This window comes from Theropithecus gelada, chromosome 11 (genome assembly GCF_003255815.1).
Source record: "Theropithecus gelada isolate Dixy chromosome 11, Tgel_1.0, whole genome shotgun sequence".
Taxonomy (NCBI): domain Eukaryota; kingdom Metazoa; phylum Chordata; class Mammalia; order Primates; family Cercopithecidae; genus Theropithecus; species Theropithecus gelada.
Window position 1 is genome coordinate 25317777 of NC_037679.1, and position 20683 is coordinate 25338459.

A 20683-nucleotide genomic window follows, 5' to 3' on the forward strand; every position below is an offset into this window, starting at 1 on the left:
ACTTCTAAAACCCACCTACTCGAGAGGCTGAGGCATGAGAATCACTTGAACCTGGGAGGCAGAGGTTGCAGCAAGCTGAGATTGTGCCACTGCACTCCAGCCTGGGCAACAGAGGGAGACTCCATCTCAAAAAAAAAAAAAAAATATATATATATACACACACACACACACACACCCACACACACACACACCCACACACACACACATACATACGTATATATATGTATGTATAGAAAGGATGTCAAGTGAAAAATAAAGTTAAAGATGATAAAACAGTTCTTGCCAGGGGTGGTTGGAATGCAGCCATACCCGCTTCCCTGTTTGCTAATGTTGATTGCAGATTTGGCTTTAAGTTTCCTTAAGACCAAAGTTCCCCAGGTAAAGACAGAGTAATATTCCTGGCTCGGGTCCTGAAGAAATTTCTTCCATGGATTCTATGATGCCATCCTTCACCTTTAGGAAATTTTCTTGTTCTCAGTTTCTTCCGTTCTGTCTCTCTAGAATTCCTAATATGTGCATATTAGACTTCCAGAATTTGTTACCTAAATTTCTTATCAAACTGTCCTATTTTCCTTCTCATTAACTTTGCTCTATTTTCTGAGAGATTTCCTTAAATTTACAATCCAGTTTTTCCGTAAGAACGAATGAAGAGTAAAGGTGTCTTTATTATTACTGGGTTGAGGTTGGAGTAGATATTCTGGTTCTTATTTCATGGTTGAAGTAGCATCTCTTAGCTCTAAGAGCATTCATGATTCATGATTGTTATCTTTCTTTTTTTTTTTTTTGAGACGGAGTCTCGCTTTGTCGCCCAGGCTGGAGTGCAGTGGCAATCTCTGCTCACTGCAAGCTCCGCCTCCCGGGTTCACGCCATTCTCCTGCCTCAGCCTCCCGAGTAGCTGGGACTACAGGTGCCCACCATCACGCCTGGCTAATTTTTTATATTTTTAGTAGAGACAGGGTTTCACCATGTCAGCCAGGATGGTCTCGATCTCCTGACCTCGTGATCCACCCGCCTTGGCCTCCCAAAGTGCTGGGATTACAGGCGTGAGCCACCGCGCCCGGCCCATGATTGTTATCTTATATCAACACACTGTTTCTTCCAAGTTCAATTCAGTTCAACAAATCCTTACTGAGTCAGGCTCTGTTCTTGGTGTTTAGTATAGGTCAGTGTATACAACAGACAAAGATTCTTGCCATTGTGAAGCTTAAATTTGGTGGGGAAGGGCATAGAGACAGACACGATCATAAAAATATAGAAAATAAAAACAAAAACAAGAACGAAAACTCTTTGTTATGTTAGAAGGTAGCAAATCCTGTGGAAAAGAGGTGGGAGTGGGTGCAATTGTGATTTTAAATAGAATGTCAGTGTAAGCCTCATTGAGAAGATAGCATTTTATCCAAAGACTTAAAGAAGGAAAAGAAGTTAGCCATGTGAGTATCTGGGACAGGAGCATTCTAGGTTGAGGAATAGCCAAGGGCAGGGTTCTAAGGTGAGAGTCTGTCTGGTATAGTTGAGGAGCAGGAATAGCAAGGCAGCCACTGTAGGAGACTGACACGAAATGAGACAGGAAAATTAATATGAGGTAAAGAGGGTAGGAGGATGGTGGGGCCAGGTCACCTCCTAGAGCATTTGAAGGCCTGCACTATCTAGTATGTTAGCCACTAGCCGCGCATAGCTATTGAGCACTGGAAATGTGGCTAGAGTGACTGAAAAACTGAAATTTAAAAACTGGATACTAGGCTGGGCACAGGGGCTCACACCTGTAATCCCAGTATTTTGGGGTGCTGAGGTGGGCGAGTCATTTGAGCCTAGGAGTTCAAGACCAGCCTGGGCAACATAGTGAAACCCCATCTCTACAAAAAATACAAAACATTAGCCAGACATGGTGGCATGAACCCATAGTCCCAGCTACTCAGGGAGCTGAGGTGGGAGGATCACCAGAGCCTGGGAGCTGGAGGCTGCAATAAGCCGAGATTGCGCCACTGCATTGCAGCCCAGGTGACAGAGTGAGACCCTGTCTCAAAAACAAAAACAAATAAACAAAACAAAAGTTACTAGATACAGTCATTGGAAAACTTCTGTATGTTGGAAAAACTATGTTTGGAACAACTTGGGTATGTGAATCTTCTTTTTCAACTACAAATTTTATGAACTCTAGAAATAGATTAAGTATTTCTGATGAAAATTTAGTATCCAAATTGTACTGTTCTGGGTATATGAAATATAGAATTTCAAAGGTGTAGTCTTTTATTAATAATTTAATATTGATTATATTTTAAAATGATAATATTTTGGATATGTTAGCTTAAGTAAAATACAGGTATATTATTAACATTAATTCTATCCATTTCTTTTTTAATGAGACTACTAGAAAATTTTAAGCTACATATATGACTTGTTTATATTTGTATTAGACAGTGCTATTCTAGACTATTTTAAGGACTTTGGCTTTTACTCTGAGTGAAATGGGGAGCTGTTGAAGTTTTTGTGGCTCTTCATACAAGTTGTTGAGTTGTAGAACCAATTTATAGAATAGACATATACATAATTAAAAGTAAATATAGGAAACTTACCTCCTTAAGAAGTTTGACAGTTCTGATTATTCAAGGAGATTTAAAGCAATGGGGAAATTATTTATAGCAGGTTATCAAGGTGAAGTTAGGTGTCTATGTCTTTCTGAGGTAGACTTAAGTACCATCTTGGAGTACAGAATTCCAGGGACGGCAGTCCTTCGGCTCCTGTAGCATGACATTTTAATTAATTAATTAATTAATTTTTTTTTTGAGATGGAGTCTCGCTCCGTCGCCCAGGCTGGAGTGCAGTGGCGTGATCTCGGCTCACTGCAAGTTCCGCCTCCTGGGTTCATACCATTCTCCTGCCTCTGCCTCCCGAGTGGCTGGGACTACAGGCGCCCGCCACCACGCCCAGCTAACTTTTTGTATTTTTAGTAAAGACGGGGTTTCACCGTGTTAGCCAGGATGGTCTCGATCTCCTGACCTCGTGATCTACCCGCCTTGGCCTCCCAAAGTATTGGGATTACAGGCGTGAGCCACTATGCCAGGCTGACATTTTAATTTTTAATCATCGTTCACTCAGTGAGGTACTGGAGAAAGAACAGTGAGTGGGGTAAAGGTGAAGCTCTGCCTTCACGGAGCTTAGGAGCTTAGGGTCGGTACAGCCTGTGATAGAGGAAGTACAGGTGCTGGAGAGTAATAGATGGGGCGGCTACTCCAGACACGGGCCAGATCGAGGCCATGGACTGAGGAATGCTGACAGGACCACCTGGAAGTCCCTTGTGCTGGGTGGAGCATGGTTCATGGAAAAGAAAGGGAAAAAAGGAGGGAGAGGAGCAGGGCCAAGCTGGCTCTGGAAGGGCTTTACAAACACATTAAGGGGTTAGGACTTTATTTGGAGTCCCTGCGAGCCATTAGAGGTTTTAAGCAGCGTCTAATATGATTGGATTTGCATTTTACAAATATCACTGGGGCTGCCATGAGGATGATGGATTGGGCAAGAGAAGGTACAGGGAGACTGATAATGAGAGCATTAAGTATTAATAATAATATATCTACTATTATAACTATATTTTTCTCAGTGTCGCTTGATAATTAAGAACTAGGTTAGTTGAGTTTAGGTAGACATTTTCATATTTGAGAATACACAATATAAGTCCAAGGTGAAGAGTGGTGCCATATATCTGTGGAAATGTATGTAATCAAGTACCATTTATGTCAATTTCTGAGACCCAGCAACATTGGAAAGATGTGGTTATCAAACTTTTACAATCTAAGAAGCTGCTTCAAACTCTGTCTACGGAGGTAGAAGAGCTTGCTGAGCAAGAGTTTATTTGCAGTGGATGTGTATTTTTTACTTGCCCCATCTTGTCAGTTGTCTTCCCACAATTTTTCCTTTGGCAGGAGCAATGTCGGAGCAATGGGGGAGATAATGGTACAAACCATTTCTTTGTCTCTATTGGCACTGGATCCACTGATCTCAGAATATAGGACGAAGAATAGCCCTCAAACTTGAAATTGTTTTCTTACAGTTACAGGATGACATTGAGTATTTTTCTTGCCTATCCAATTTTTTGTTAAAAGACAAAGGTTCATTGTTTTCTTTTTTGTTTATCTTGATAAAAGAAATAAGTTGCCCAACAATGGAAAAATACAGACAAGTAGGAGGAAAAAAATCACCCATAGGCCCTCTGTTTGGAGACATTAATAAAAAATTTGGTAGAATTTCTCTCCGTTTTTGTGATTTGTTTTGTTTCATTGTATATAGCTATGTTCTTTTTTTATATACTTGTTTTGGATCAGAGTAACTATATTGCTATACAGTTGTGACCATTCTATATGTGTGTGTGTCTATATATCTATGTATATATAGAGAGATATATATGGTTTTTAAAATGTTGTTTTAAAGTATCTTTGATATTCACAAAATAGTATGCCACTGTGTATATATTTTATAAGTATATAATATATATTCACCTATTACTTGCTACTTAAAATTTCCATATTTTATCATTATATGTAACATTTTATATACATATATTTATATATAATATGTCTATAGTTTTACTATTACTGAAGTTTTTATATTTTTCCATTATATGTAGTAATGGGTCAACACATTTACACATGAAGCCTGTACCATCATTTCAGTCTTTTATTAGGAAAGATTTAGTACTGCATGCAGTCTTTAAAGTTTGCTGCTGGGTTTCTACAAGCCAGTTGTGGACCTGTGAGACCTGAACTTAGCAGCATGTTTAGCAGTGTGTTTAGAGTTCCTGGAGGATGAATAAAAATGGACCCCGTAAGATGGACACATAATAATAGTCTGGCCAGGTAGAAGTGCTTGAGAGCACTTTGAGGAGTTTGTCTCCTTTCCTTGTCTGTAAACTGTCTGAACCTGTTTTATAGCATTTAGTCTTCACACCATATTTTTCCTCCCAGGGGTCTGAGGAGCAAACAGTTGTCTATGTGGTGGGGAAGGCGGGCCGCCAGCACTGGCAGCACGTCTACACCGCCGTGACCAGGGGCCGCTGCCGAGTGTATGTGATTGCAGAGGAGTCTCAGCTCCGGAATGCCATTATGAAAAACAGTTTTCCTAGAAAAACTCGTTTGAAATATTTCTTGCAAAGTAAGCTCTCCTCTAGCGGTGCACCTCCAGCAGATTTTCAGTCCCCACAGAAGAGCTCTGGAGACAGTGGAGGACCCAGCACACCGTCAGCATCTCCACTCCCTGTAGTCACAGACCACGCCATGACAAATGATGTCACCTGGAGCGAGGCCTCTTTGCCTGATGAGAGGACACTCACCTTTGCTGAAAGATGGCAATTATCTTCACCTGATGAAGTGGATACAGATGATGATTTACCAAAATCGCGAGCATCCAAAAGAACCTGTGGTGTGAATGATGATGAAAGTCCAAGCAAAATTCTTATGGTAGGAGTGATGTTTGCATGTTCCCAAGTTTTATTTAAATATTGCTGACTTCAGTGTGCTTATAAATGACTGTGTGCTTTTATTAGTGTTGCATTGTGCTGTTGGACTTAAAAACAAAACACTTGTTTTTCTCATTTCTGTCAAATTTCCTTTACCTCCCTGTCTGATCTCCACTTCTTTTCCTCACTTCTTTTCTGCTTCACAGTCTTTGAAGACAACTCCCCAAAGCTCAGGTTTTTTTTTCCTTTGAGAACTACCTCATTCTCACAGTTTCAGCCATCTCCTTAGCACCAGTGATATTTGGCCAACAAAATTTTGACTATAGTAACATTTCAGGCACCAGGAATTAGAGATAAGTGACAGTTCTCACTCTCACACTGATGTCATGGTGCAGACAGCCGGCTATGTCAGTAATGTGGTGATTTGCTGAGTGCTCTGGCGCTGAAGAGGGGTTAATGAACCAGCTGCCTAATCTGTGTCTTTGTTCCCAGAGATTGACTTTCTGGAACTACAGCCCAGAATCTTACTCTCTCTTCTAGTTTCTCTGTTTCAATCACCATCTTCCTAGTTACATGGCTTAAAATCTTAGAATCACCATGGACTCGCCTTCCTTTCACTCTCTACCATCTTCTTGGATGGCTGGTGACCTGGCTGCCCTCCCCTTTCTTGTTCCCATTCTCATAATGTAGCATTCCCCTTTTTCCATGGTTTTGCTTTCCATGGTTTCAGTTACCTATGGTCAACCGTGGTCCAAAAATATTAAATGGAAAATTCCAGAAATAAACAATTCATCAGTTTTAAGTTGTATGCCATTCTGGGCAGTGTGATGAAATCTCACACCATCTCATTCTGTGAATTCTCCCTTTGTCCAGTGTGTCCACACTGTGGACACTCCCCGCCCGTTAGTCACTTGCCACCATCTTAGTTATCGGAGTAAGTCTCAGTATTGTAGTGCCTGTGTCAAGTGATCCTTATTTTACTGAATTGCTTTATTTTTTATGTTATTGTTGCTAATCTGTTACTGTTCCTGATTTATACATTAACCTTTTTTATAGGTATGTATGTATAGGAAAAACCAATACATTTGGGTCTGGTAGTGTTCAAGGCTTCAGGTGTCCATTAAGATTCACTTCTTTGTTCAAAAGCTTCAGTGTCTCCCAGGTGCCTACAACATAAATTCTAGACTATTTAGCTTTGGAATTTGAGACGTTTCTCAGTTTGATTCCAGGTTTCTCCACATCGTTTCATTTCCCACTATGCTTTTTCTGCTTTTGTCAAGCTAGTGTCTTCAGCTCACTAAAATGAATCAAACTTTTTCATCCCCCTTTTGACTCTTGCGGTGTCCCTCATCTTGAATGCCTTTTTCTGTCTCCTCTCATTTAGCATTTGGAAAAATACATTTAGGAAAAAATTGAAAAAAATAAAAATAAAAACCTGCCAGTCACTGATCTAAACGTTAAGGGAGGAAAGCACACCAATACCGGCTTCGTGGATATTACATTCCAGCATAGGCAAGAAATACAAGAGAAAGTCACATTTCAGATTAAGAGTCTATGAAAATGAAAACCAAGGCAAGGACATAGGGAATGGCAGGGGGTGTGGTTGGCAGGAGGTGATGTTTTGACCAGGTCATGCCTCCCTAAAAAGGTGACATGTGAGCTAAGCACTGAATGTTACCAAGGAGCCAGCATGGGGGCCTCTGAGGATGTAAATAATGCAAAGCCTGGAAAGGGAATGATTTTATTCAAAGAGGAAGGCTGGTTGGCCTAGTGCAGTGGCTCACACCTGAAATCCCAGCACTTTGGGAGGCCGAGGAGGGTGGATCACCTGAGATCAGGAGTTTGAGACCAGCCTGGCCAACATGGTGAAACCTTTTCTCTACTAAAAATACAAAAAATTAGCCAGACATGGTAGCTGGCACCTGTAATCCCAGCTACTCGAGAGGCTGAGGGAGGAGAGTCACTTGAACCCGGGAGGCAGAGGTTGCAGTGAGCCGAGATCACACCACTGCACTCCAGCCTGGACAACAAGAGCAAAACTCCATCTCAAAAACAAAACAAAACAAAACAAAAGACAAAGAGGAAGGCAGGCTAAGGTGGCTAGTGAGTGAAGAAGAGGGTGCAGGTGGTAGTGTTGGAGAGTGGGCAGGGCCACGGGAATGAGTTGGGATTTTATTCTGCTTGCAGTGGGAATTCATTGGAGGGCTGGAAGCATTGGTGTGATATCATCTGATACCTGCTTAAACATAGTCCCAGCATGGTGGCTCATAGCTATAATCCTAGCACTTTGGCAGGTGGAGGTGAGAGAATTGCCTGAGCCCAGGAGTTTGAGACCAGCCTGGGTAATATGATGAACCCCCATCTCTACTAAAAATACAAAAATTAACTGGGCATGGTGGCATGCACCTACAGTCCCAGGTACTCAGGAGGCTGAGGCAGGAGGATCACTGGAGACTGAGAGGTTGAGGCTGCATTGAGCTGTGATTGCATCGTGGTACTCCAGCCTGGGTGACAGAGCAAAAGCCTGTCTCAAAAACAAAACCGCAATCCCTGCTGGGTGTGGTGGCTCACACTTGTAATTCAAACACTTTCAGGAGCCAGGCGGGAGGATCGCTTGAGCCCGGGAATTTGAGACCAGCCTGGGCAACATAGCGAGACTCCATCTCTACAAAAATAGTAAAAAATTAGCTGAACGTGGTAGTGCATATCTGTAGTCCCAGATACCCAGGAAGCTAAGGCAGGAGGATTGCTTCATCCCAGGAGTTCCAGGCTGTGGTGAACTGTGATTGTGACATCCCATTCCAGCAGCCTGGGTGACAGACCAAGACCCTGTCTCAAAAAAAAAAAAAAAAAAAAAAGCTGGGCATGGTGGCTCACACCTGTAATCTTAGCACTTTGGGAGGCTGAGGTGGGCGGATCACTTGAGCCCAGAAGTTTAAGACCAGCCTGGGCAACATGGCGAAACCCCATCTCAACCAAAAATGCAAACAAAAATTAGCTGGGGGTGGTGCTGGGTGCCTGTTGTCTTAGCTGCTTAGGAGACTGAGGTGGGAGGATCACCTGACCCCAGGAGGTTGAGGCTGTGGTGAGCTGTGATGGTGCCACTGCATTCCAGCCTGGATGACAGAATGAGACCCTGTCTCAAAAATACATACATACGTACATACATAAAAAATAAACAATCCCTCTGGCTTCCGTGGAGAGGGAACTGTGGAAAGTGAAGGGGGAGTGAGGAGACCAGTAGGAGGGCATCGTGGGGAGAGCCTAATGAAAGAGCGGGGCTGGTAATCTGTGGTTGGAGTCTGGATGCATTTTGGAGATGGAGTCTGTATGACTTTCTGATTAGATTTGATGGGGTAAAAGAGAAAGTAATCCAGGATGATTCCTGGATTTTTGGCTAAAGCAATTTGGGGAATAGCAGTGCCATTTCCTGAGATGAGAAAGATGTGAGGAGAACTCATTTGGGGAAATGAAGCGTTCTCTTGTGGCGTGCTGTTGTTTAAGGTACTAATCGGAAATGTACATGGACTTGTTGAGTAAGTCAGTGGTTGGTAGAGGAGTTTAGAGCCTCAGCAGGGAGTAGGGCAGGAAAGGTCCACTTGGGAATCATTGGCATGTAGTGATATTGAAAGGACTAGGTGGGTTAATTTCAGAAGAGACTGCAGATAGAGGAGGGGGCCTGACGACAGAATTCTGGAGTATTCCCAGCTTTTAGAGATCTAGCAGAGGAGGAGGAACTAAAAAGGAGTGGAAGTGAGATAGAAGGAAAACCAGGGTTGTGGGGAGGGAAAAAAAGCCTGGACTGAGGGGACTGATGAGAGAATGGGAGCCGAAAGGGTGGAGGAAGCAGTGGAGACAGGTTTTGAAGAGGGCTGCTGAAAAAAGCAAAGGTGGTTGTATCTGAATAGAGGACTTGTGGTCAAGGAAAACCTTATTGGTTTGTTTACTTTGGATGAGTACATTAAGGCATCTTAGTGTGCTGCGAGAATGGTCCAATGGAGAACCAGAAATTCATGATTCAGAGAGAGAGGATAATTGCAGAATTGGAGTCCTGATGTGGGTAAGATGGGAAAAGTCAAGAGAATAAGTAGAGGGGTTGCCCTGAGACAGGATTAGGGACAGAGGACCCTTCTTCCATGGCAACCAGAAGGAGTGGGTGTAGTACGTTGGGTATATATAGCAGAAGGAAGATAAAGTAGTTCAAAGATGATCACCCCACACCATCCTCTCTCTCTCATTGTTGTAATCCAGCTCAGTTTCTGTGTTGTTCCTGAAGGCTTCTCTTTCTCTGAATTCCCGTAGGAGGGCACACACCCCTTCTGTACTGCACTTGCAATAACCTTGACTCTGTAAATGAAGCTTCTTGAGGACAGTATATCATTTTTGATCTGCTAGAACATTTGGTACAATTGCTGATCACATGGTAATACCTCGGAAATACTTAGTGATCAAAATATGAGTCATGAATATATGGCAATGAAACTTTTTAAAAAAATCAGACCTTCAGAATATTGTTCTTTCAGGTTGTACTGAAAGTCATACTTTTATTCTTGTAGTGCCCCCCTTTACCTTGACAATTCCTTTTGGAATCACTTTTGAGGCAGTAAAAGATCCTTTTGAATGTTTATAAGGGGAGCAAACTTCTACTGAGACCTATTCTGAGTTTAGGAAATAACCCAAAGGCATTTGTTTTCTGGTTTTATGAGTTAGAGGATCCAATTTGGGTAATGGATTTTGTGTTTAAAAAAAAAAAAAGGTGGGATTATAAGTAATTTCCAAATGTAGTTCCAATAGAAGCATAAGAATTGCTGTAAGTGCTGGCAGTAGACTTGTTCAGTTGAGTCTTTAAGCTTCCAAGGCTGTAATAAAGGTAAGAAGGGGGAACCCAGTGAAAAAAGTGCTGATGTAACCTGCCAGAACCGGGCTGAGTTGTAAATGGGGAATACTTAGATCCTTTGTCCCCAAATGGATATGGCACAGGGAAAAGGTTCTCTAAGAGTCGGTCTGACACAGGGCACAGCATGTGAATTCCTGGCATATTAGGAGACTACAGGTGTAAAACAGCGTGGCTGGAGCACAGGGCACGGTGAGAGGATGGGCCGCAGACACAGGAACTGGCAGGGAGGATGGACACAGGGTCTTCTGAAGAGGTTGTACATTCTTCTGATTGCAATGGAGAACAGTAGAAGCATTTTAAGTGCTCTGTGAATTGAAATTTATGAAGGTGATGTTGACTGAGGTTTAGTGGATGATGATGGTTAGGGAGAGAGTAGGGAATGAGTTCCCAGCCGAAAGATTATTTCAGTAACCCGGGTAAAATGAGGAGGCTCTAACATTAGGACGTAGCAATGGGGATGGAGAAGAGATGCTAAGGATATAGCTGATGGGACGTAATGATCAGTTGGATTCAGGTGGGGTTGGGCCTGAGGATAACTCCAAGGCTTCTGGCTCAGGCATACAGGTAGATCCAGCACCATTAACCAGATTGGGAAAAGAGGCTGAGGGTCAGATCTTTTGGGAAAAGTGATTCAAATGGACATAGTTGAGGGTGGAGGGTGAAGTTTCTTCTTTTTCCCCTCTTGGACAGTAGAATCCCTGCTAAGTTCCATTGTGTATCCCAGATCAACTCTTTGATGGAATTTCCATCTCAGGAAAACATCTTTTTTTCTGAAACTAAACTTGTCATCTCTTACAGATGTCCTGAAATAAGGCTTTTGACATGAGCAGAAAAGAGAGGCAATTCCAAAGAAAGACCCTTTCCCTAAAATTGAATTGTGCTTACTCTTTTCATTTCTTTATGGTGGTGAAACTTCATGACGATACTGGCCCACTTCGGAATCATCAATAGCACAAAGAATATGACTGTAGCATTGCAATGTTTTATCTTACATATCCAGAACTGACTTCATGGGCAGGCAACATGGGCAGTCCTCCAGGACTCAGGCCCCACACTTAAAAAAATAAAAAATGTTCTGTAATCACCATCTTGAAATTCTTAATTTTGAACAAGGGGCCATCATTTTAATTTTGGACTGGGCTGCCAAATTATGTAGTGAGCCCTGTCTACACCTTTAGAAGTTAGACATATGTACTAATTCAGTACATAGTTACTTCTAAATGCCAGCCCCAGAGCTGGGTCCTGGAGATACCACAGTGAGCAAAGCAGATGTGATCCTACAAGGAGCTGATAGCCAATTGCTTTGGTTGCTCAAGCCTTTCAAGGGTTGGGGAAGGTGCATTATTTCTTTTTCTGAAGCAGAGGGAATACAAGTACATAGGGTAGTCTAACTACATTTTTACAAAGTTAACTTTGTTCTTTTAATTGTTCTAACAGGTGGGAGAATCTCCACAAGTGTCTTCCAGACTTCAGAATTTGAGACTGAATAATTTAATTCCCAGGCAACTTTTCAAGCCCACAGATAATCAAGAAACTTAGTTTTATTTCAAATTGCTCAGAGTAACTATTTTTTCTTTTGGAGACAAAATGAACATCGTAACGTCAAAGTACCAAGATAAAAAAAGTTGCCCATAACTGGAGTTTTAAGGTATTTGTGTTAGCAAATGTTTTAAATCCATTTAATCAAAGAAAATATTAACGATTTCAACATATGTCATTGTGAGAACTGGTAGCACTGGACATAAGTGAAGAGATTAGATATTTTATATACATATATATTTTTATACAATTGTGTACATCAAGCCGGGTGCAGTGGTTCACGCCTGTAATCCCAGCACTTTGGGAGGTTGAGGCAGGCAGATCACCAGCGGCCAAGAGTTTGAGACCAGCCTGACCAACATGGTGAAACCCCATCACTACTAAAAATGCAAAAATTATCTGGGTATGGTAGCACACGCCTGTAGTCGCAGCTACTCGAGAGGTTGAGGCAGGAGAATCCCTTGAACCTGGGAGGCGGAGGTTGTAGTGAGCTGAGATCGCACCACTGCACTCCAGCCTGGATGACAGAGCGAGACTTCATCTCAAAAAAAAAAAAAAAAAAAAAATTATGTGCATTAAAACATGTCATATTTTAAGGATAATGCCTTCGTAACTTTGATGATCGTCGTGTGTTATCTTTGCCAATGGGTTGAAGCAGTGGCAAAGAAAAACTGTAACTGCATCTGTAGATATTATTGACATGCCTCTTAGGATGTTGGATTGTGGTCATTTTACAAGACTGCTGCTCACTCCATCACTGCCGCCTGGGGCCCAGCCTACCTGGGACTTTTCCTTGGAAATGCTTTCTGAGTTGGGAGCACATTATTTTGAATATGTTCCACTTAGGAATTGTTTTCTCTCTCAGAATGATTTGATTTTTAAATTTTTACCTATGTTAAATGGTAAAAGAAAAAGTCAAGAGGAAAAATGTATCTGTTAACCCATTTATGTGTAGTGTCCATTATTGGGACACTAAACATGTGAGAGCTATTTATATCCCACTGCTCAAGGTCATCGCCAACGTCCGATCACAAAAATTCAGAAAGTTGCAACCTCAGGCATAAATGGTTAATAGTTTTATTGAGATATAATTCATATACATTTCCCCAGTTTAAGTATACAATTCAATGACTTTTAGTATATTCATCAAATTGGACAATTACCATTGTAATCAATTTTAGAACTTTTTTTTGTTTTTTAAATAATAGAGACGAGGTCTCACTATGTTTCCCAGGTTGGTCTCAAACTCCTGAGCTCAAATGATCCTCCCACCTTGGCCTCCCAAAGTGTTAGGATTACAAGTGTGAGCCAGCGTGCCCAACCTGGAACATTTTCATACCCCACAAAGAACCTCACACTCTGGCTGGGCATGGTGGTTCATGCCTGTAATCCCAGCACTTTGGGAGGCCGAGGCGAGCAGATCACCTGAGGTCAGGAGTTTGAGACTGACCTGACCAACACGGAGAAACTCTGTCTCTACTAAAAACACAAAATTAGCCAGGCATGGTGGCGCATGCCTGTAATCCCAGCTACTTGGGAGGCTGAGGCAGGAGATCGCTTGAACCCAGGAGATGGAGGTTGCAGTGAGCTGAGATCATGCCTTTGCACTCCAGCCTGGACAATAAGAGCAAAACTCCGTCTCAAAAAAAAAAAAAGAGAAACCTCACACTCCTTAGCAATAATTCCCCGGACTTCCCCCATCCCTAGGTAACCTGGTTTTCCTAGTCCCAATAGACTTGCCTATTGCGGACATGTGGTTCTTTGTTCCTGACTTATTTGACTAGCATGATGTTTTCAGACTCCATCCGTGTTGTACCAGTAATGTGTCAGTGCTTCGTCTCTTTTATTGCCAAATAATATCCCAGTATATGGATAAAGGACATTGAATTTGTACATTCATCGGTTGATGGACATTTATTTGGGTTATTTCCTACTTTTTGGCTATTATGAAATGCTGCTATGAACATCTCTGTGTAAATTTTTATGTGGACATATGCTTTCACTTTTGGGTATATAACTAGGAGTAGAATTGATGGGTCATATGGTAATTTTATGTTTAAGATTTTGAGGTGCTGCCAGACTTTTTCCAAACCAGCTGCACCAAATTATCTTCTCACCAGCAGTGTATGAGAGTTCCAGTTTCTCCCTATTCTCTCCAATGTTTATTATCATCTGACTTCTTGATTATAGCCATCCTAGTGGATATGAAGTAGTATTTCATTGTGGTTTTGATTTGCATTTTTCTTATGGCTAATGATGTTGAACAGCTTTCACGTGAGTATTGACCATTTGTATGTCCCCTAGAGAAATGTATGTTCAGATCTTTTGCACACTTTTAAATTGGCTATTTTTTCTTTTTATCACTGAAATTGTATTAGTGAGGGTTCTCCAGAGTTATGGAACCAATAGGATATATGTGGATATAAAAGGGACTTTATTAGTGTATTAGGTAGGGTACCCTAGAGGGCCACAACTAATAGGATATATATATATGTGTGTTGAGGCAGGGGGGTTTATTAAGTATTAACTCACATGATCACAAGGTCCCACAATAGGTTGTCTGCAAGCCTGAGGAGCAAGGAGAGCCAGTTGGAGTCTCAAAACTGAAGAACTTGGAGTTTGATATTTAAGGGCAGGAAGCATCCAACACAGGAGAAAGATGTAGGTTGGGAGGCTAGGCCAGTCTCACCTTTTCACGTTTTTCTGTCTGCTTTATATTTGCTGGCAGCTGGTTAAATTGTGCCCACCAGATTAAGGGTGGGTCTGCCTTCCCCAGCCCACTGACTCAAATGTTAATCTCCTTTGGCAACACCCTCACAGACACACCCAGGATCAACACTTTGCATCCTTCAATCCAATCAAGTTGACACTCAGTATTAACCATCACAATTAGAGAGAACTGGCTCACACGATTATAAAGCAAAGTCCCACGATAGGCCATCTGCAAGCTGGGGAAGGAGAGAAGCTAATAGCATGGCTCAGCCCAAGTCTGAAAGCCTCAAAACCAGGGACACTGACAGTGCAGCCTGCAGTCTGAGACCAAAGGCCCAGGAGACTCTGGGAAGCAATTGGTGCAAGTCCCAAAGTCCAAAGGTGGAAAAACCTGGAGTCTGGTGTCCAAGGGCAGGAGGAGAGGAAGTCAAGCATTCTGCACAGCACAGGAAGAGAGGGAGCAGACTCAGCAAGCACGCTGCTTATCTCCCTTCATCTACGTGCTGTGTTCTGGCATCACTGGCAGCCAACTGGATAGTGTCTAGCCACACTGAGGGTGGGTCTTCCTCTCCCAGTCCATTGACTCCAGTGTCAGTCTCCCTCAGCAACACCGTCACAGACACACCCGGGAACAATGCTTCATCAGCCATCCAGGTGTCTCTCAATCTAGTTGATGCCTAATATTAACCATCACAAAATGTAAGAATTCTTTATATTTTCAACATTTAAGTCCATTATCAGAAACATAATTAGCAAAAATTTCCTCCCATTCTGTGAATTTTATTTTAATTATCTGGATGGTATCTGATATGGTTTGGCTCTCTGTTGCCACCCAAATCTCATATCAAATTGTAATCCCCATGTGTCAAGGAAGGGTCCTGGTGGGAGGTGATTGGATCATGGGGGTGGCTTCCCCCATGCTGTTCTGGTGATGGTGAGTGAGTTCTCATGATAGCTGATGGTTTTAAAGTATGGCACTCCCCGCCCCCCACCTCTCTTCTCCTACCACCTTGTAAAGAAGGTGCTTGCTGCTTCTTTACCTTTTGCCATGATTGTGGTTTCTGAGGCCTCCCCAGCCATGTGGAACTGTGAGTCAATTAAACCTCTTGTCTTTATAAATTACTCAGTCTCAGGTAGTTCTTTATAGCAGTGTAAAAACGGACTAATAAGTGTCCTTTGAGGTGCAAGTTTTAAATTCTGATGATGACCAGTGTATTTATTTTTGTTGTTGCTGCTGCTTGTGCCTTTGGTGTTATATCCAAGAAACTATTGCCTATCCAAAGTCATGATGATTTACTACAATTTTTTCTTCTAATAACTTACAAGTTTTGGCTCTTACACTTAGATCTTTGATTCACTTTTAGTTAATTTTTGTGTATGGTGTGAGGTAGGGATCCCACTTCATTCTTTTGCATGTGACAATTCAATTGTTCAGCTCCATTTATTGAAGAGATTATTCTTTTTTTTTTTTTTTTTTTTTGAGACGGAGTCTCACTCTGTCACCCAGGCTGGAGTGCAGTGGCGCGATCTCAGCTCACTGCAAGCTCCACGCCATTCTCCTGCCTCAGCCTCCCGAGTAGCTGGGACTACAGGCGCACACCACCATGCCTGACTAATTTTTTTTATTTTTAGTAGAGATGGGGTTTCACTGTGTTAGCCAGGATGGTCTCGATCTCCTGACCTCATGATCCACTTGCCTCAGCCTCCCAAAGGGCTGGGATTACAGGCATGAGCCACCATGCCAGACCCAATTCATGCATCTTTTTTCTTTTTCTTTTTTTTTTTTCTTTTTCTTTTCTTTTTTTTTTTGAGATGGAGTCTCACTGTGTCACCCAGGCTGGAGTGCAATGGTGCCATCTCAGCTCATTGCAACCTCCACCTCCTGGTTTCAAGCAATTCTCATGCCTCAGCCTCCCGAGTAGCAGGGATTACAGGCACCTTCCACCACACCGGGCTAATTTTTTGTATTTTTAGTAGAGATGGGGTTTCACCATGTTGGCCAGGCTGGTTTCAAACTCCTGACCTCAGATGATCCACCTACCTTGGCCTGCCAAAGTGCTGGGATTACAGGCAGGAGCCACTGTGCCTGGCCCATGTGTCTGTTCTAATGCCAGCACCATATTGTCTTTATTACTGTAGCTTTGTAGAAAGTTTTGAAATTAAGAAGTGTGAGTCCTTCAACTTTGTTTTCTTTTTCAAGTTTGTTTTGGCTGTTATGGGTCCCTACATTTCCGTAGGAATTTTAGGATCTGCTTGTCGGTTTCTGCAAAGAAGCAAACTGGAATTTTGTTGAGGAGTGTGTTAAACCTACAGATTCAGGAACTATTGCCATTTTAACAGTATTAAGTCTTGTGATTCATGAACACAGATGTCTTTCCATTTGCTTGGGAAAGACAGGCTGGATTGGAGTGCAGTGGTGCAATCATTGCTCACTGCAGCCTCTACCTCTTAGGCTCAAGCAGTCCAACCTCCTCAACCACCCCACCTCAGTCACTCTTGTAGCTGGGACTACAGGCTTGCACCACTGCACTTGGCTAATTTTTGTATTTTTTGCAGAGATAGGGGTTCACCATGTGCCCAGGCTGGTCTTGAACTGGACTCAGGCAATCTGCCCACCTCGACCTCCCAAAGTGCTGGGATTACAGGTGTGAGCCACCGTGCTTGGTTCTTCTTTAATTCTTTGTAGTTTTCAGAGTATAAGTTTTGTATTTTTTTAATTAAATTTACAATGCTTTTTGTTAAATTTATTTCAAAATATTTAATTTTTTTTTCCTGTTTTAAATGGAACTATTTTCTTAATTTATTTTGGTTCATTACGGCTACTACATAGAAATGCAATTGATTTTTATATATTGATCTTGTATCTTCCAACCTTGCTGAACTATTAGTTACAGTAGGTTTTTAGTGGATTCCTTAGGATTTTCTGTATAAGAGATCATATCATCTGCAAATAGAGATGCTTTTAGTTCTTCCTTTTTAATCTGTAGGCCTTTAATTTCATTTTTTTGCTAAATACCCTGGTTAGAGCCCCTAGTACATTGTTGAATAGAAGTGGCAAGAGTGAATATCCTTGCCTTGTTCATCATATTAGGGAGAAAGCATTAAATCTTCCACCATTAACTGTGTTTGCTGTGGATCTTTCTTTTAAGTCCTTTATTGAGATGAAGAAATTCTCCTTTATTCCTAGGTTGTTGTTGTGAAGGGACATTGAATTTCCTCAAGTCCTTTCTCTATGTATTGAGACGATCATGTAGTTTTGTCCTTTATTGATGCAGTGTGGTAATTTTTGGATGTTAAATCAATCACGCATCCCTGGAGTAAATCTCACTTGGTCATAGTGTACAATCCTTTTATGTGCTGCTGGATTTGGCTTGCTGGTTTTTTGTTGGGGACTTTTGCATCGAAATTCATGACAGATATTAGTCTACAGTTTATTTTTCTTGTGATGACTTTGTTTGGTTTTCGTATCAGAGTAATAGTGACCACATAGAATGAGTTGTGAAGTGTCCCCTTGTCTTCTATTTTGGAAGAGTTTGTGAAGAATTGGTATTAACTCTTCTTTAAATTAATCTGGCCCTGGACTTTTCTTTGTGCCAAGTTTTTGTTTTGTTTTGTTTTGTTTTGTTTTTGTTTTTTGAGACAGAGTTTCGCTCTTGTTGTCCAGGCTGGAGTGCAATGGCACGATCTCGGCTCACCACAACCTCCACTTCCCAGGTTCAAGCGATTCTTCTGCCTCAGCCTCCCGAGTAGCTGGGATTACATGCATGCACTACCACGCCCAGCTAATTTTGTATTTTTAATAGAGACAGGGTTTCTTCGTGTTGGTCAGGCTGGTCTCGAATCCCAACCTCAGGTGATCCAGCTGCTTCGGCCTCCCAAAATGCTGGGATTACAGGCGTGAGCCACTGAGCCTGGTATGTGAAGTTTTAAAGCTACTGATTGAATCTCTTTACTTGTTATAGGTGTATTTAGCTTTTCTGTTTCTTCTTGAGTCAGTTTTGACAGTTTTTCTCTAGAAATTTGCTCATTTAATCTATGTTTTTAAATTTTCTGACATACAGTTGATCATAGTATTCCTTTATGGTTTTTTAAATTTCTGTAAGGCTGATAGTAAAGCCTCTGTTTCATTCCTGATTTTAGTCATTTGAGTCTCTTTTTCTCTTGGTTAACTAAAAGTTTATGAATTTTAATCTTGTTAAAGGACCAACTTTTGGTTTCATTGATTTTCTTTACTGTCTTTCTATTCTCTATTTCATTAATTTTTTTTTTTTTGAGACGGAATTCGCTCTGTCGCCCAGGCTGGAGTGCAGTGGCCAGATCTCAGCTCACTGCAAGCTCCGCCTCCCGGGTTTACGCCATTCTCCTGCCTCAGCCTCTTGAGTAGCTGGGACTACAGGCGCCCGCCACCTCGCCCGGTAGTTTTTTGTATTTTTTTAGTAGAGACGGGGTTTCACCGCGTTAGCCAGGATGGTCTCGATCTCCTGACCTCGTGATCCGCCTGTCTCGACCTCCCAAAGTGCTGGGATTACAGGCTTGAGCCACCGCGCCCTGCCTATTTCATTAATTTTAACTCTTGTCCTATTACTTTTAGGAGGGCCTCTTAAGGAGGTGTTGTATGCTGGCCTAAATTGAGGGTTGGTCAAAGTTCAAAAGCCTGGGGGAAGGAAGCTTAGTATCTTCTCTAGATCAGTGAGTACAAGCAATTCAGCTAATCATTTATGAAGCAAAAAATGGTAATTTTCAGGGCAGTCTGTGTCTGATTTTGTTATAAGTAAACGGGGGAAGGGAGATGAACACCTGTGAGTCTTATCTAAGTCACCTGGGGAAGGATGGTTCTTTATAATAAGCCAGTTCCTGGAATATGCAGGCGATGGGCAGGGGCGTTACTACAACCTTATAGAAATAAAATTTCTTTAACTCTGGCTATATTTCAGGGTATAGGACTCAGGTAAAGCTTCACATTGTCAAGAAGAACTTGAAAATACCTTTTTTCCATAAAAACACAATGAAACTAATACTATGTAACTGAATATTCCAAAGCAGTAGTTCTTATATTATAAATGTACTATTGGCTAAAATACAAATAACTGACCTGATTCAAAATTCTCTCAGATTTCATTAAGATCCTTTTGTAGTTCCTAAGCCTGATGCGTTGGTGTTCACACACACGTGTGAGATGTGCCTCCCTCAAACCTTGTTATGGTGCCAGCACATTACCGGTCATGAAAAAAAAATATTTGAGTGAAAGAGGATACTTCTAGTATCCTTTTTAAAATGTAAATTGGAAGCAAATAATGTTTCATCCCAGCATGTGAAAATTGCAAGGGTCATCTACCCCAGCTTACTATTTGCTGAACACCCATCAGTCACCAGTAGAACACACATTTCCAATGCTAAAGGTCTTTACTGCTTGGTGAAAACCACTTTGCAACACTAGTGTTGGAAATTACTTCCTTATATTAAGCTGAAATCTACCTCATTGGAACCTCTGCTCGTAAGTCCTGAGTCTCATATATTTCAGACTTGTCTCTTCTGCCCCATCTGGCTACTTATCTCCAGTTTCTTCTGCCAGTCTTCCGGTGGCATAGCCCCAAACCCTTTTATTTCATAGTTTGTCACTGCCCTTTTTAAGAGGACTCGGGGTGCTCAGAACTTACTGGCTGACCCTAGCTCTTCCTTTGGCCTGGTCACTATATTTGAAAAGTGCTACCTGAAATCATGAGAGCTTTTTTGTTTTTAACAGCTATTTTCTATTGTTGATTCATTTTAGTTTTGGTTACAACTGAAATATCTTTCACATGAAATATAGTTTCTCATTTGCATTTATTCACAAAGCCTCTTCTAACTACACATTTCATTGGCTTCAGCATCACTCTTGATGCAGAAGTGAGGCGAGTGCAATACAAATTTGAACAGTTGCTTAGATTTTTGCAATAACAGATTGTCAGTTGGGTCATAAGACTCTCCTGCTAGAAAATACTCTGCCTTTCAGAATGTAACCTGGGCACACTGAATGCAACTGTATAAAAATGAATGTGAATTTTTAAAGGTAGCATAATTAAAGTTTGTACATTTTAACAGTTTATGT

At 41.6% G+C, this 20683-nt stretch overlaps 1 protein-coding gene and 1 non-coding gene across 2 annotated transcripts in view; both read left to right on the forward strand.

Moving 5' to 3' along the window:
- HELB (DNA helicase B) overlaps positions 1 to 11979 on the forward strand; it is a 36032-nt gene extending 24053 nt beyond the window's left edge. The window contains exons 12-13 of the mRNA XM_025402731.1: positions 4957 to 5448; positions 11782 to 11979. Coding sequence (XP_025258516.1) covers positions 4957 to 5448; positions 11782 to 11883 — 594 coding nt within the window. The 3' untranslated portion in view covers positions 11884 to 11979. The remainder of the gene's footprint in view (positions 1 to 4956; positions 5449 to 11781) is intronic.
- Positions 11980 to 19718: 7739 nt separating this feature from the next.
- LOC112635716 lies at positions 19719 to 19823 on the forward strand. Its single transcript, XR_003122049.1, has one exon. It is a non-coding gene; the product is annotated as a small nucleolar RNA U13 (small nucleolar RNA).
- Positions 19824 to 20683: the final 860 nt, after the last annotated feature.